The sequence below is a fragment of the Schistocerca gregaria genome, chromosome 1, assembly GCF_023897955.1.
Source record: "Schistocerca gregaria isolate iqSchGreg1 chromosome 1, iqSchGreg1.2, whole genome shotgun sequence".
Lineage (NCBI taxonomy): Eukaryota > Metazoa > Arthropoda > Insecta > Orthoptera > Acrididae > Schistocerca > Schistocerca gregaria.
Genome location: NC_064920.1, coordinates 1,030,522,545 through 1,030,538,396, shown reverse-complemented (window position 1 = coordinate 1,030,538,396; position 15,852 = coordinate 1,030,522,545). Strand labels below are relative to the sequence as shown.

The 15,852-nt window shown below is 37.9% G+C and overlaps 1 protein-coding gene across 1 annotated transcript in view; it reads left to right on the top strand.

The window, feature by feature from the left end:
• The window catches only part of LOC126279070 (ubiquitin carboxyl-terminal hydrolase 30), an 85,635-nt gene that overhangs the window by 26,618 nt on the left and 43,165 nt on the right, over nt 1-15,852 (top strand). Inside the window, exon 3 of the mRNA XM_049979525.1 lies at nt 11,192-11,364. Coding sequence (XP_049835482.1) covers nt 11,192-11,364 — 173 coding nt within the window. The remainder of the gene's footprint in view (nt 1-11,191; nt 11,365-15,852) is intronic.

Genomic DNA, 15,852 nt, shown 5'->3' with positions numbered 1-15,852 from the left:
GGTTGGTGTTGGTGGGAAGTATCCAGATAACTCGGACTGTGTAACACTGTGCCAAGATGTGCTGGCCGTGCATCAAGGCATGTTTAGCCACAGGGTGATCCTCATTACCAACAAACACTGTCTGCCTGTGTCCATTCATGCGAATGGACAGTTTGTTGCTGGTCATTCCCACATAGAAAGCGTCACAGTGCAGGTAGGTCAGTTGGTAAATCACGTGGGTGCTTTCACACGTGGCTCTCCCTTTGATCGTGTACACCTTCCGGGTTACAGGACTGGAGTAGGTGGTGGTGGGAGGGTGCATAGGACAGGTTTTGCACCGGGGGCGGTTGCAAGGGTAGGAGCCAGAGGGTAGGGAAGGTGGTTTGGGGATTTCATAGGGATGAACCAAGAGGTTACGAAGGTTAGGTGGGCGGCGGAAAGACACTCTTGGTGGAGTGGGGAGGATTTCATGAAGGATGGATCTCATTTCGAGGCAGGATTTTAGGAAGTCGTATCCCTGCTGGAGAGCCACATTCAAGGTCTGATCCAGTCCCGGGAAGTATTCTGTCACAAGTGGAATACTTCCCGAGACTGGATCAGACCTTGAATGTGGCTCTCCAGCAGGGATAAGACTTCCTAAAATCCTGCCCCGAAATGAGATCCATCCTTCATGAAATCCTCCCCACTCCACCAAGAGTGTCTTTCCACCGTCCACCTAACCTTCGTAACCTCTTGGTTCATCCCTATGAAATCCCCAAACCACCTTCCCTACCCTCTGGCTCCTACCCTTGCAACCGCCCCCGGTGTAAAACCTGTCCTATGCACCCTCCCACCACCACCTACTCCAGTCCTGTAACCCGGAAGGTGTACACGATCAAAGGGAGAGCCACGTGTGAAAGCACCCACGTGATTTACCAACTGACCTGCCTGCACTGTGACGCTTTCTATGTGGGAATGACCAGCAACAAACTGTCCATTCGCATGAATGGACACAGGCAGACAGTGTTTGTTGGTAATGAGGATCACCCTGTGGCTAAACATGCCTTGATGCACGGCCAGCACATCTTGGCACAGTGTTACGCCGTCCGAGTTATCTTAATACTTCCCACCAACACCAACCTATCCGAACTCCGGAGATGGGAACTCGCCCTTCAGTATATCCTCTCTTCTCGATATCCGCCAGGCCTCAACCTCCGCTGATTTCAAGTTGCCGCCGCTCATACCTCACCTGTCTTTCAACAACTTCTTTGCCTCTGTACTTCCGCCTCGACTGACATCTCTGCCCTTACTCTTTGCCTTTAAATATGTCTGCTTGTGTCTGTGTATGTGCGGATGGGTGTGTGTGTGTGTGTGTGTGTGTGTGTGTGTGTGTGTGCGCGCGCGAGTGTACACCTGTCCTTTTTTTCCCCTAAGGGAAGTCTTTCCGCTCCCGGGATTGGAATGACTTCTTACCCTCTCCCTTAAAACCCACATCCTTTCGTCTTTCCCTCTCCTTCCTGAAGAAGCAACCATCAGTTGCGAAAGCTAGTAATTCTGTGTGTGTGTTTGTGTGTTTTGTTCATGTGCCTGTCTGCCGGCGCTTTCCCGCTTGGTAAGTCTTGGAATCTTTGTTTTTAATATAACAAATTATGATGATATGTAAAAAGATATGCAAGAGAACAGTGATATAATTCTAGTAAAAACTGTTAGTAAATCAGTTATATTTACTGAGTGATCATCAATTGATTGATCTCATTTGATACATTGTGTGTATGTACTTGTAGTACAGAAGAAGCCGGTTTCACCTAATTTCTTGGAATATGTGGCCTACATATTATAATTTACAACAGATTGATAGAAATGGTAGTAATTTTATGTGCATTTATCCTTAGATTTAGATTTGTATCTCACTTATTTATACAGTTTTAACTTGCGTTATTGCAGCACAGACATATGAAAACATATGACACGTACAATAATTTACATGTATCTGTAGGTTTGCATTCGGTACTTATTATTTTGATACCCTCTTTCATACAGATGAGTACAATATATACATATAGGTATTAGAATATTACCCATTATTTACATATATACTTTTGTGCACTGTAAAATTCTGTTTACACTAAATAATCCTCAAGAAGTGAAATGTCTTCTCATCCCATCCCCCACCTCCCTCCCCAACGACTCGCCTCAGTCAGTGTGTACTTCTATTTCATTATTTATTGTTTATAGTACTTTGTTTTCTTTTATTAATGGAGCTATCGTTCTGACTGTACATACCTGGAAATATTGATATTCTTACATTTTGGCAGTTAGCTTCAGCTGCCAGAGACTGGTCATCTGTACGCGAGTTGTGTTTGTGCACTTTTGTGTGTGTGTGTGTGTGTGTGTGTGTGTGTGTGTGTGTGTGTGTGTGTGTGTGCGCGTGTGCACGCGCGCGCGCGCGCGCATTTTCTCGGTTTGTGACAGTCTTTTTGTTGTGCCTATCTGTGAGTCAGAATCTCTGCTAAATGATTGGTAACGACTATCCTTTTCATAACGTTCTTACATTCCATCCTGGATTTTCGATTATTAAATTTTGGAAGGTAGTTCTGCATCTGTAACAGAAGTAGTGAAAGTAGATACTGAAGTTTTCAATTCATCGATGGATTTTGGATGGTTTTTATAGGCAGTTGCTTTTGCTGCACCTCAGAAGGAAAATTCAGGTGATGTTAAGTCAGGCGAACGTGGAGGCAAAAGTCCCTGTGAAATTATGCAATCACCAAAAACCTCAGCAAGCAGTGACATTGAAACGCGAGCTGTATGTGCGGTTGCACCATCTTGTTTAAAGTAACTGTTCGGTATTTCACTTAACACAAGTTCTCCTATGAATGGGTACAGAATATCACGGCAGTATTGTTGTGCATTTATTGTTTCGTTGAAAAACCCAGGCCGGGGAACAATCATATGGCACTGCGAAGAAACTTTTTGAACATCCCGTACTAGGGTAACAGGCTTGAAGACAGCATTACAGCAAGAGAACAGGAAGTAGATGAAGATGAGAGGGAAGATATGATACTATGAAAAGAAATTCACAGAACTCTGAAAGAGCTAAATCTAAACAAGACCCCTGGAATAGACAACATTCCTTCAGGATTATTTAGATCTTCGGGAAAACCAACAATGACACAATTGTTCCACCTAGTATGCAAGCTACTGTTACATAAAAAGGCAGAATACCCACACACGTCATGAAGAGTGTGATATCCCCAATTCCAAACCAGGTATGTGCCGATGAGTGTGGATTTTAAAAAGTAGTGATTGCAAAATGCTAACGTGAATTGTTTGCAGAAGACTGGAAAACCTGGAAGAAGCCAACCTAGGAAAACATCAGTTTGGATTTCAGAGAAATATAGGAACATGCAACTTATCTTAGAAGATACATTGAAAAAAGGCAAACATACTTTCGTAGCAATAGTAGCTTTAGAAGAAGCTATTAACAGTGTTGAATAGAATACACTCATTGAAGTCCTGAAGGTAGCCATTATTAACCCTCTAGTGCATGATTTTTTTCTTTCTTAAAGAAAATAATCTCACAGATAGCCCGATGCAAACTTAGTAACGGAAAAATATTTAAAAAATTCTGCTGTTGATTTTTATATTTTAGGTGTTTTATTGGTTTGATTCATAAATGAATCATCGTGTATCGGGACATTTGATGCATATATGAATCATTCTTAGTATTTTGTGTCATAGAAGTTTTATTACACTCATTATCTTGGAAGAAACACATGGTATACATTTAAAAGCCATTTACATTTCATCATCACACAGTAAATGCAGAAATACATTACATTTAGAACATAAACATTTAATTTTTAAACATTAATTAATTCTGAAATTGTATTAACATCAGTATTCAACACCACTGACAGTACTTTTTTCTCTATAATTTACATGGTGTGAAACTGTAGAAAACAATTTGTATCCTTATTAAAGCAAAGTGCAACGCTGCGTTTATTGCACACCACAAAGGTTTGCTTTGCACATGTTAGAAACTTGCACCATAGTCTTGTGGGATTCTATGTTGGAAAATGATTCACGTGGTCACATCGCACATCTGGAGGAGGAATTGGGGCTGTTGGACCTTTACATTTCTTTGCAGCATAATTGTTCCGTACTTCAGAAGGAAGTTCTCCCTCGTTTTGGCAGTGCATAATGTCCAATAATGCATAGAGTAGTTGCAAGTTCAATTCTGACCGTCAACAGTTTCATTGTGTCTATGGGAGCATGCAGCTTTCTATGCAGCAACCAGGAATTGACAACAGTTACATCAACAATATGATAAAACAATTGCATATACTAGAGCGTATAGAAATGTGATGACGTCCCAACAAGCTGTCAAGCAAATCAACACCTCCCATATGATTATTGTATTCACGTGTTACTACTGGGCATTTCACAGTTTTCTTTGTCTTTTCTTTCCTATCAAACCTTTCAATTGTTCCTTCTGGTTGGGTTCCAGCAAATGTAGATAATAAACACACACTCTTGTTATTTTTCCACAACAAATTTCTGACTTCAACATTGTTGTATGTTGTGCAGTACTCTACCAAAAACCCTCTTTCTTCTTTTTTCATCAAATCATCATTTGTAAGTTTACACTGAGGGATTCTATTCCTTCTGACAGTGCCCAAACTATGAATACCTTGCTCAGCCAAGTATGAAACTAGTAAAAGGCTGGTATAGTAATTGTCAAAGTACACTTTGTGAAACACACCTCTTGGAATCTCTCTGCACAGTTAGAAAACTATATTTCCACTAGCTCCCAAGTCTGGTTCATGATGAAGTCTGTTTTTCAACTCATTTTCAGCTCCAGTGTATATTTCGAATTTATAGGCAAATCCAGACACACCACAGAGAAGAAATAACTTATAGCCCTATTTATGACGTTTTTGAGGCATATACTGCTTTAGGTGATGTCTAGCCTCAGTGGTGCACATCTGCTCATCAATTGATAAACGCTCTTCCATTAGGAACAGAAAGAAAATTCTTCCCAACTTCATCAAGAACTGGATGCAATTTGTACAGCTTATCATATCCATCAGCTTCTGTATTAAGTACTTGCTTTGAGCTGTCATTGAAATGTAAATTAGTGCGAATTTTTTCGAACATGTTCAATGACAAAGCTTTTTAGAATATTTGCACACAGAAGTAAGAATACAAATTCCAAGGAACTTATGTAGATCATCTTCTGATATATCCGGTGGTTTGCTTGGGTCCTTCGAAATACTGAAAAGAAGACTCTCATCGTTCATTTTCTTCATTAGTTACTTGCTAAAAAAAAAAGTACATGAAAATCTGAAATGGGTGTCAAGTGCTTGTAAAAATTCAGCAATATCACTACAACCAACGGAGTTCTTTTGCTGTTCTGGTATATTTAGAGTTGTTTTCCTCCAAATCACATTTTGTTTTGTTGATTTTGGCTGCTGTGCTTTATCTGTCTTCCACTACTTCGTGAGGTTGCTGGAACAAGGTTGAGGATCCACTTCATAAGTGCACAAACTTTCTGTTGACTGACTGCATGATTGTTTGTGAATCTGTGCACTTCTTGAACTTCAGATTCTATAAGTTCATCACATGATAAGCTATCAAACAACATGTTCACAAAGTCATTTTCACCAAGAATATTGTCAATACAAGATTGCTCTTCAGATAAAGCATCTCCGGCTGTGTCCAATAAAAATGACGTTAACTGTGATTCCCTGACCTGTATATCACTGCTGTTTGTATTATTCCCTTCAATTTCTTCAGTATCACTTCCACTGTCTAAATCTAAATCATCCTCACTGTCACTTGGGATACTACTCAATAAGAAAAAGATGCCCTTATCGTCCAATTTTCTTCTAATTCCTTTCTCATCTATGTAGTGAACTGACATCTAGAAGGAAGATGATATTATATAAGCCAGACTTAGGTTATCAAGAACAAGATACAGTGTTCATATATAAAACAAATATAATGTTATAAGGAACAGTAAAAAGAAATAGCTATGTGAAATGTAAGTGAACAAATATCGTGTGTGTTATGTTCCTTTACACACGTTGATTCATATATGAATCATTCATATTACAGCTTTTATAGAAACAGCAAAAAAATATATAAATACGTATAATTCCTACCAAAAACCATTATAGTTATGGCTGTAATTTTTGTGCCACTTACCTTGAATTACTGCTTCATCTACAATCAGCCGAAAATGGTGAACAGCATAAACAATGTTTACAATGCCACTACCAAAGGTAATGCTACCTAACAGGCAGCTGCTTCGCAATAAATATTTTCTCTGGCCAGGAAACAATTGCTGAACGATTCATAAATGTGCAAGCATGTTTACAGCACTCAGTAAAGCTGCAGTGAATGAAAATACTCCAGGACATAAACTGTTGCATATATGCGTCACTATGCACTAGAGGGTTAAATGCATTGAGTAAAAGAATATTTAAACTTGTGCAGAAATTAAACTGCAGTCAGTAAGCAAAGGCCATGAAGGGGAAGCAGTAATTGAGAAGGGATTGAGGCAAGGTTGTAGCCTATTCCTGACGTTATTAAGTCTATAAATTGAGCAAGCAGTGAAGGAAACCAGGGATACATTTGGAAAGGAAATTAAAAGTTCTCTCTCTCTCTCTCTCTCTCTCTCTCTCTCTCTCTCTCTCTCTCTCTCTCTCTCTCTCTCTCTCTCCTTCCCTCCCTCCCTCCCTCAGTGATATGAAGGGCTTGAGAATGACTTTATCGTCTCACATTACTAGTTTCAGCGGCACATTACCACAATCCTCAGACCCAAACATTACCAAAAGAGTATTAAATTTCCAATGCGTTGGAGACAACATGGTGTTGAGCAGAGACTCCTAAGGAAAGCTAGTTCACGTGTACTAATAACAAGGACTCCACAATAAATGCGCCAAGGAAATTGATTACCCCTTTGGCAGTGGTGGGGCCTGAGGATGGTGGTAATGTGCCGCCGAAACTAGTCATGTGAGACAATATAGTCATTCTCAGGATACAGCTGTGGTTATACTTTTTCTTGCATATATAAGCAGGAATTCACTCATGCAGGAGGGTGACTGTAAGCAATTAAAACATGAAAATGTTGAATGTTATTTGTTTAAACAGTTTTCAGAATGATTGAGTGAAGTAGATCAATGTGTACAGCGATGTTTTAATCCAGGTTTTTCATTGCTTCGGTGAACTCTTTTTAGGAGGTCCATGCTTTAATTATATATATAAAATAGAAAGAAACTTCCACATGAGAAAAATACCTGAAGATGCCTTCCATACTGCAACATCATGTCCAAAGATGTTGGTGTGGACCACCAAACTTTGTCGGGAGAAGGTGTCTTCAGGAGGAGAAAGTTTGCTAGTAAAATCTTGACAATAATTAATATACAGGTTCTCTTAATGAAAGTAGATGTTTTCAGAATCAGGAAAATCAGGCCTATAAAACTGAGGTACTGAATTTTGGAAATAATCACAGTTTAAGATTGGAACATTCTGGAACATGAAATTTTTTAATACAAATAACTCATGAAATATGAATTGTTTGGAGGAAGAGAATGAGGGGTTTCAATTGAGCTATCTCATTTAGAAACTGCTATTTGCTCATAGAAAAATTTCACCTTCACCTATCTAGTAAATCATGAAAAATCATCTAAAGCAAAATTTTTCTGTAAGAACCAAATATACTATTATCATAAGTAATCTGAACACTATCCAGTTGATATCAAATTTTAATGAAATACAGTGTGAATAAGAGATCAGCTATTTCAGGTAGCTGTCATGTATGTGTTATGTGCAAACTGTAAAAATAAAAAAAAGAATGCATTTGGGGAGTATAATTGCAGCAAATGGAGCTACCCCACAATGCAGCATCTCAGTGTTGGACTGTTGGTCTGATATGTCATGTTTACATGTTAGTTTGAGGAGGTGATGATTTACAGCTTCTAGAAACTTTTGGAAATCATTATTTGGACACAACTGTATTGTCACTTTATCAAACAACCAATTTTGGTCAGAAACAGACCATCCTTGGGTATAACGTGACATCATTAGTGAGTTGTGTGACAAACCATAACTATTGAAGAGCCTCATGCAGTAAATCAACATTTTAAATCCAACTATAATATTGGATTACATCCAGCTGTCCAGCACGTAGTAGGTAATGTGCCAAAGCACATGATGTGTCTTGGCTACTGTGTGCTATATTTACTAGTTGGACTTAACACATTGTTTTTTTGTAGGATGCTTGTTAGTAGTTATGTTATCATGCATTTGATTAATGATATAACATTGTACCTGAGGATAGTCCATTTCAGACTGAAATTGATTGTTTAACAAAGTGACAATACAACTGTGTACAAACTGTGATTTTCCAAACATTTGTGTGTTCATGATTACAATAACACAAAGAAAAATTGAGAAGGCTGTGGATAAAGATCAATTCATTAGCTTCAAGACACATGAAGAAATTAGAGAAGCAATTCTGCCCATGTGCTTAGTCGTGGAAGAGATAATATATACCAGACTATCTTCCTGGCATTTGTGGACCCAAATGAAGCTTTCAACTATGTAAAGTGTAATTAACTGTTAAAAGTTATGAGGATGAAGCATGAAGTCAGTTGAATGAACCATAGAAACCAAATGGAAATGACAAAAATGAAACATCGGGAAGAGACAAGTTTGTGTTAGGTATGTTATAAGGCAAGGTTGCAGCTTATTGTCATTGTTGGGCTCATTTATTGTAGAAGCAGTGGAGACACTGAAATAAAATTTCAGGAGACAGAAAGTGTAACACAATAGCTGCTAATACAAGTTTCTCATCCAGGCCCCGATGGCCCAATGAATATCAAATGGCTCCCGCATTATTTTCTGCCATGTGACATAATACAGATGTGATATGGAGGGGCAGGTCACCACCCATCTGACAATTTTGCTGACTTTCCAGAGCTTGGAGCTGCTACTTCTCAATCAAGTAATCCCTCAGTTGGCATCATGAGACTAAGTGCACCCAATACCAGTCTTCCCATCAAGGAGAAATCCTTGACAGTACCAGGAACTGAAACCGAGTCCTCTGGATGGCAGCCATCTATATGACCACTCAGCTGGAGGAGGACAAAATAGATACCACTGCCAGAATTTTATCAATCGGAGGAGGCAAAGAAAAGCTGCTGGATGTTTTAAATGGTTTACTTAGCACAGAATTTATTATGAGTGTAAGGAAAACAAAGTCAAAAGTAAATATATCAAACTGAAAGATGAATACTATTATGAAACGAAAATTGCTGCTCACTATAGTATCGCTTCAGTTGCCAGAGACTGCAGTTGTGTGTGTGTGTGTGTGTGTGTGTGTGTGTGTGTGTGTGTGTGTGTGTCTCGTCTATTTTCATCGAAGGCCTTGCTGGCTGAAAACCTACAAGGAGACCTACAGGTCAATGTAGAATATGAATTACTATGCAATGAGGCATTTTTTACATACACAGACCACTACTGGAGGAGAGGGTGCCAGAAAAAGTCCCAACACCAACTGAAGACACAACTTCAAGATTTTTAGTGTGAAACAAATGTAGCCAGTGGGCAACAGCAGTACAGTGACTTGGTAAACACCAGACTTGGGTAAAACAACCTTTCAAAATATTCTGCAGCTTAGAAAGTGTAATTTCACAAAATGGACAAACTAAGAAAGAAATCAATAGCCAATTTTCGCAGGAGGATGGATCTTTTTGTTCAAGAAGAGAGCCCCATGACATCAAATAATATTATGAATTTGAGAAAAAACCTCCCTGAATCTGCATCTGGAGCACGATATTATCTGCAGTGTAACATGATTTGTTATAAAAGTAGGGGAGAATAAACTGGAATCATTTGGAATATGGCACTTACAGAAGCAAGCCACAAATTTACATGGCCCAGTAAAGTGTACTCCTGAGCAGTTTAATTGTAGTGAGATGATGTGGCGTAGATTCTATCAAACAACAAAGATTTTTCATATCTTTGGAATATTCTGCGAACTACTCTGACACGTTTCAGAAGAAATGTCTGAAAGTGGTGATGTATTGTCTCAGTGAAGGACCAGGTCATCTCTGTAGTACTGTAAATAAGCAGATAGAAGCACATGTCAGGTGGTTACTGTATGTTTTACCATAAATAAATTACAGCAGATATATCAGGAGCCAGAGTTCAACCGGGGTAAACACTTGCTACATGAAAATACTTTTTCCACCTGCTTGAACAGTACTCTGTTGGCACGAGGGATTCATCATCTTATTTGATTTTCATTGTTCTTGTCCTATGTCATCTGCCAGTTTGAAAGTGTAGTGTGACTCATCAGTCGAGGTCCTTTTTCTATGCTTGGAGTATCTGTTGGTAGTGTTCCTGCATTGATGCTTTTCACTGCTAGAACCCAAGATAATTGATGGCAACACTTTTCTTCAACATGTTGTTGCCTGTGGCAGTGACACTAGTTGTGACAATTTTCCTTGACTGATGTGCTCGCCATACACTCTTGATACAGTAGCTTGTGAAAATCGTAGTGCCTCTTAACACTTAACTTGCATATATTTGGCAACCACTGTCTGTCTACAGTCAGATGTGCTGATATCGGATGTGCTACCCATCCCACATTTAGCTGTCATGCTGATAGCCAGTAGTGTGTCTGAAATGAAGTTATAAACAATAGGCAAGGAAAGAATCACATTGAAAGCCTCACGAGGGCTTACATTAAGACCTGCGACTGTATTGGAGAGGAATTACAGGGGCTGATAAAGATCGTAATATGTGAAAGTGATAGTGTTTGCATTAGATACATAGATTAAAAATATCAGCATAAAATTGAGAAGGGTGGAAGATAAGATCAAATTGGTTATATGACTGATAATTTTACTTTAAAAACATGTCATTTTGATTTACAAAGCTGCAGACCTCAATTCTGCTATCTCCAACATCATGTTAGAAAGTGTCTGAACTTTTTTCCATAAATCTATCCTGTGCTGATGTAAGAAACAGCTGAAGGACCTGATTAAATAAATGTAATAAATACGTCAACAACTTGACTGCGTAAATGATGCATACATTACAGAGAAAATGTCCAAATATGCTACCCTTACTGTGATGTATTAAACATTACAATTGTTGCACAGCTACCAAATTACATTTTATGTTACTTTCTTAGGTAATATTTGTATCTGTTTACTTTCAGTTGTGAATGGGCAGCATCCAAACATATCTGAAGATCCGTACACAGCGGAAAATGTTATTAAATGTCTCTTCAGCAAGGGCTGGACAATTTCACCTGAGGAGCATGATGTACATGAACTTCTGAACGTGATAATGACAACAATTGAGGAAGAGATCCATCATTCTAATACCACGGTATTGGATACTTTCAGTTCAATTAAAATGAGTAATTGTTGGTGGTTGTCTTTTTCCTTGTTTTTGTCTCCCTTTGGTAAAAGATTTTTGTTTTCTAAGTTCTACTTTGATTCAGCACATTTTGTATAGTACATATTATAAAATATAAGGAGCAGTCAGTGTTACATCCTTCCAATTTATATAGGTAACAAACATATTTTAATCAACATTAATGCTGCCTTGGCGACTAGTTTAGTTTCGCAGTAGAACCCAATGAGCTTTTTATTTCGTAGCTATGGGTCACCAGTCTTCCTTAAATAAACAATTTAAATGTTATTAAAAAGAAAAAAGCTTTCTAATGTTCTATGAAATTATATTTATTTGGTCGCGAACTGGCTTTCGGCTTCTCGGGCCATCTTTGGGTTACAGCTGAATGTCACAAATCAAATAAACATGATAGTAACATACACAGATATTTTTGTACAGAAATACATAAGTGACAAAGTGTTTACAAAGGAAAACATTACAGAATTTACATTAGCTAAAAAAAAGTAATGATAAACAAAGTTCCATGTGGAGCTACTTTTACAAATAATAAGAAATAAGGTGTATTTGCAATTTGAAACTAGTATTTGTAACAAAAACTTAATTTAACAAAGAGTAAAATGGAAATTGAATTCTAAAATTTAATACTAGTTTGGCATTCAGTGTCACGTGTTTGTTGATTTCCAGTATCTCCATTAGGGTCATCTTTTTTTGCTTTTTTTTGACAGAGTGTAAAACTTCACATTCTACATCATACGAATAGTTTTTTCATAAAAGATTATCAACAAAGGTCAAATCTTTCTTCGTTAATCAAAATTTTTTTTTCAGTCAACTGTCAACATAATCGATATACTTGGAGAAATGCATGATGTTCACTGTGCTGCCGTACAGTATATTTATTCACAATCAGGTTTGATCATGGACCATCTTCATAGTGGAAGATAGCTATTGTGGCAACTTCACATGTCATACATGCTAATTAACAAGAAAAGTATACTCCATAATGACTTGAAACATTAGAAAATGATACTTACCACCATGATACCAGCTTAAGCTCGCAGAAAACATTGAAAACATATAACAGCAGTAAGTGCACAGCACCAGTGTTCACATACACCACGCAGTAAGTTAACACTTGTGCACTTAGTGATGTTACATTTTTTCAGTTGTTCTGCTCGCTCAAGCTGGTATTGTTACATTATCATTTTCTGATGTTCTCAAGTCAGCAATGGCATATAATTTTCTGGTTAAATAGGATGTATGACCTGTGAAGTTGTCACAATTGATGTTTTCCCACTGTGAGGATGCTTCATGATTGAAACCAGTTGTAAATAAATATGTCCACATATCCTAATTGCCACAGCTCTTCCTGACTGACCAATATACACATTTCCACACTGCTTTCAAGTGATTTTATATATACCACTCTGTGCCTAGGTTTTTAGTTTGTCTTTGTTATTGAATGAAAATTTTTATATGTTATTGGCGTTGGTCTGTAATTGCGAAATTTAACTTATTTTTGTGAGATGGTTTGAAATGCTGCCAATACATGGAATTTTACATGAGGCTTTGTAACTGCCAAGTGATTTGCTGTTGGCCATGAGGCTTTGTAACTGCTAAGTGATTTGCTGTTGGCCAGCATGCAGAAGTGGTGTAATTTTATTCATTTTCTTTCTTTCTCTTTTTTGATGTTATCAGTCAGGACAGAGATGTGGACAATGCATGAAGCAGTTTGTTAGATGGTTTATAGTTCTACATCTACATTTATACTCTGCAAACCACTGTTTGGTGTGTGGCAGAGGATACATCCCATTGTACCAGTTATTAGGGTTTATTCCTGTTCTATTTATGTATGGAGTGTGTGAATAATGATTGCGTGAATAGTTCTTTGTGTGCAGTAATTATTCTAATCTTATCTCCATGATCCGTAAGTGAGTGGTATGTATGGGTTGTGGTATATTGCTAGTGTAATCATTTAATGTCAGTTCTTTCAGAGGGTGCAGACTACCCGGGACAACTGGGAGATCCGGGAAAAACCCGGGAATTTTTTCATCCCGGAGAAAACTTGGTAAAACCCGGTATTTTTTTAGAATTCCAGGAATTTTTCATTGTTTTATTTTTCAGTTAAATTTTTGTAATTTTGACTGGTAAAAACCGATACTCTAACAAAGGATATTACTGTATCCTGCTACTGCAGAATAATACTCCAACAATAAAATATAAACAAGAGAAAAAAAGAAAATAACTTAAATTGCAAAGGAAATGCGCCATATACAACCACGACGCACAGTGCTCATGTAGTCGTCTGCCAACTGCAAAATGTGTCAAAGGCTTTAGGAAGACTATGGAATGCTTCATAACAACAAATTGCCACCAATGAGCATGAAATCACAACTGTTTACATTAGATACATTTTAGCAGTTACAGTTGGGCTCATGCACATGCTCAGTTGAGTCGCGTTTGAGTAGTAGTCTACCACTTCTGGCAACAGGAATGTGGCTGTTGGCTGTGCTAGCAGTCGCAGCAAGCAGCTAGATGCTACTGGGAAAAGGGGGCACCAAATTCACATTATTGAGGAAAAAAAACTTGTTTCACAAAGCGCCTAGCATCCTGCGCAAGTTTGTCTATTGATTATTCATATTATTTGGAAATGCTTCCCTGTTGGTTTTTGAACATTTTTGAACACATTTTAAGTTGATTTCTGAATGAATCACAAGTTGATTTTTGAATACATGCGTAGTGTACGTGATGTCTCTGTCAGGAGACTCCTCGTCATGTCTAGAAATAAACTTTCCATAGACAAAAGGGGATGGGGCTATATGAGCTGAGCACAGTAAAGCCGGACGTAATACTACTTTTTGATCTCGTGCTTGAGAAACTGGTGTGTATGAATGAAATGTGAAACTATTTCCTAACATAAGGCTTTTTGCTTGTAATAGGCATTTGATATTGGTACTTCGTGAATTATATTCTGTCGTATTATAAAAATGGCTATTTGTTCCAAAACAGTCTCGTTTATTTGGTGTGTGTTACAGAATTGCTGCCATATTAGAAAGGCCTATTTTGTGTTATCTAGCAGACAGTGACCAAATAAACGTAATTAGAAATCACACCGGTCTTGGGTATTATTTGTGTTAACAGATTTTTCAGTATTAGATAACGACATTTCGATATTTCATGTAGCAAAACGTTCGACGAACTTTGATGAGGTAATAGATTCCTTCGCAGAAAGGAAAGTTCACCATGTAAAGCTGTAGCAAGATTAGAGAGGAAAAAGGATTGAAGAAATGTGTAATTTCTTGCTTATCTCTTGTCTTTATTGGTTTTATGTATCCTATATTTAATTTTATGTCACACAAAACAGCAGGTTATTAGCTAATAGGCAATAAAGAGTTCAAATTATCTGAAGAGTTCTTGTTCTCCCGATTACAAATAATCCCATTCGCTATTAATTGCGATATTTATTTATTTATTTTAAATATAGGGGCAGGCTGTCAAACTGCCCGACTGAGAGAGGGAGAGGCACCACAAGTCATTTCAGTTTCCACTGTCCTGAATATAGTATGATGGTATGCATTACAAAATATACACATTCAATTCCACAGAGCGAAATACAGTGACGTGCGGTAGAAGAATGATTTATGAAGAGGCATGGCACTGCCCTTTGGCATACTTAAGACCTAGTAATATGTCTTACATTTCCTCGTGTTTTATGTTTCAGACTTTTCAGAAAGATGTGTTTTTGAGAATTCAATGTTTTTTAGTATTGATCCCGTTCACAAATATCGTAGATCTGGGGCTGATACGCAGAGCAGTCTAAGTTATAGTGGGTAGTCTCCACGTGACTGGTGTTTACATTTAGTGATTTTGCTGTTTCTCCTTCGTTTACTCTCGCGTCAAATGAAAACAAAATGGTTATCTGTGACTGGGAGCTATCAAGTGAATTAAAATACATTCAAATAATTACGGAAGGCTAAAATATGTCATTAGTTTCAGATTTTATTTTATTTCCCCCTTTCTGACAGTCGAGCACTAATCGCCTTGCAGAACAATGAAGTTATTTTTGTCTGTTTGCTAAAGAAATTTGACTTTTATTAACCTTTTTCGCAGACACAGTCAATGTATTTGAAACGAAATGTTTAATTCCACTGTACTGGCTAGTTTCAACTGTTTACTGCATTTCAAGTGCTTATTTTCATTTTCTAGCATGTATGGCTTTATGCCATAATAAAGAACCAAACATGATATAATACAACACTGGTGCTACAAGAAAATTTACATTTCGAAAACCACACTGAAAAGCTTAATATCAGGTCGAGGTCTGCTTCATTGGGAATGCGGACATACGAATGTGCACTTTAAATGTGCACATTTTAATATGATTCACGAAATTCTGACGTGGGGTTCTAGGCGCTGCAGACTGGAACCGCGAGACCGCTACGGTCGCAGGTTCGAATCCTGCCT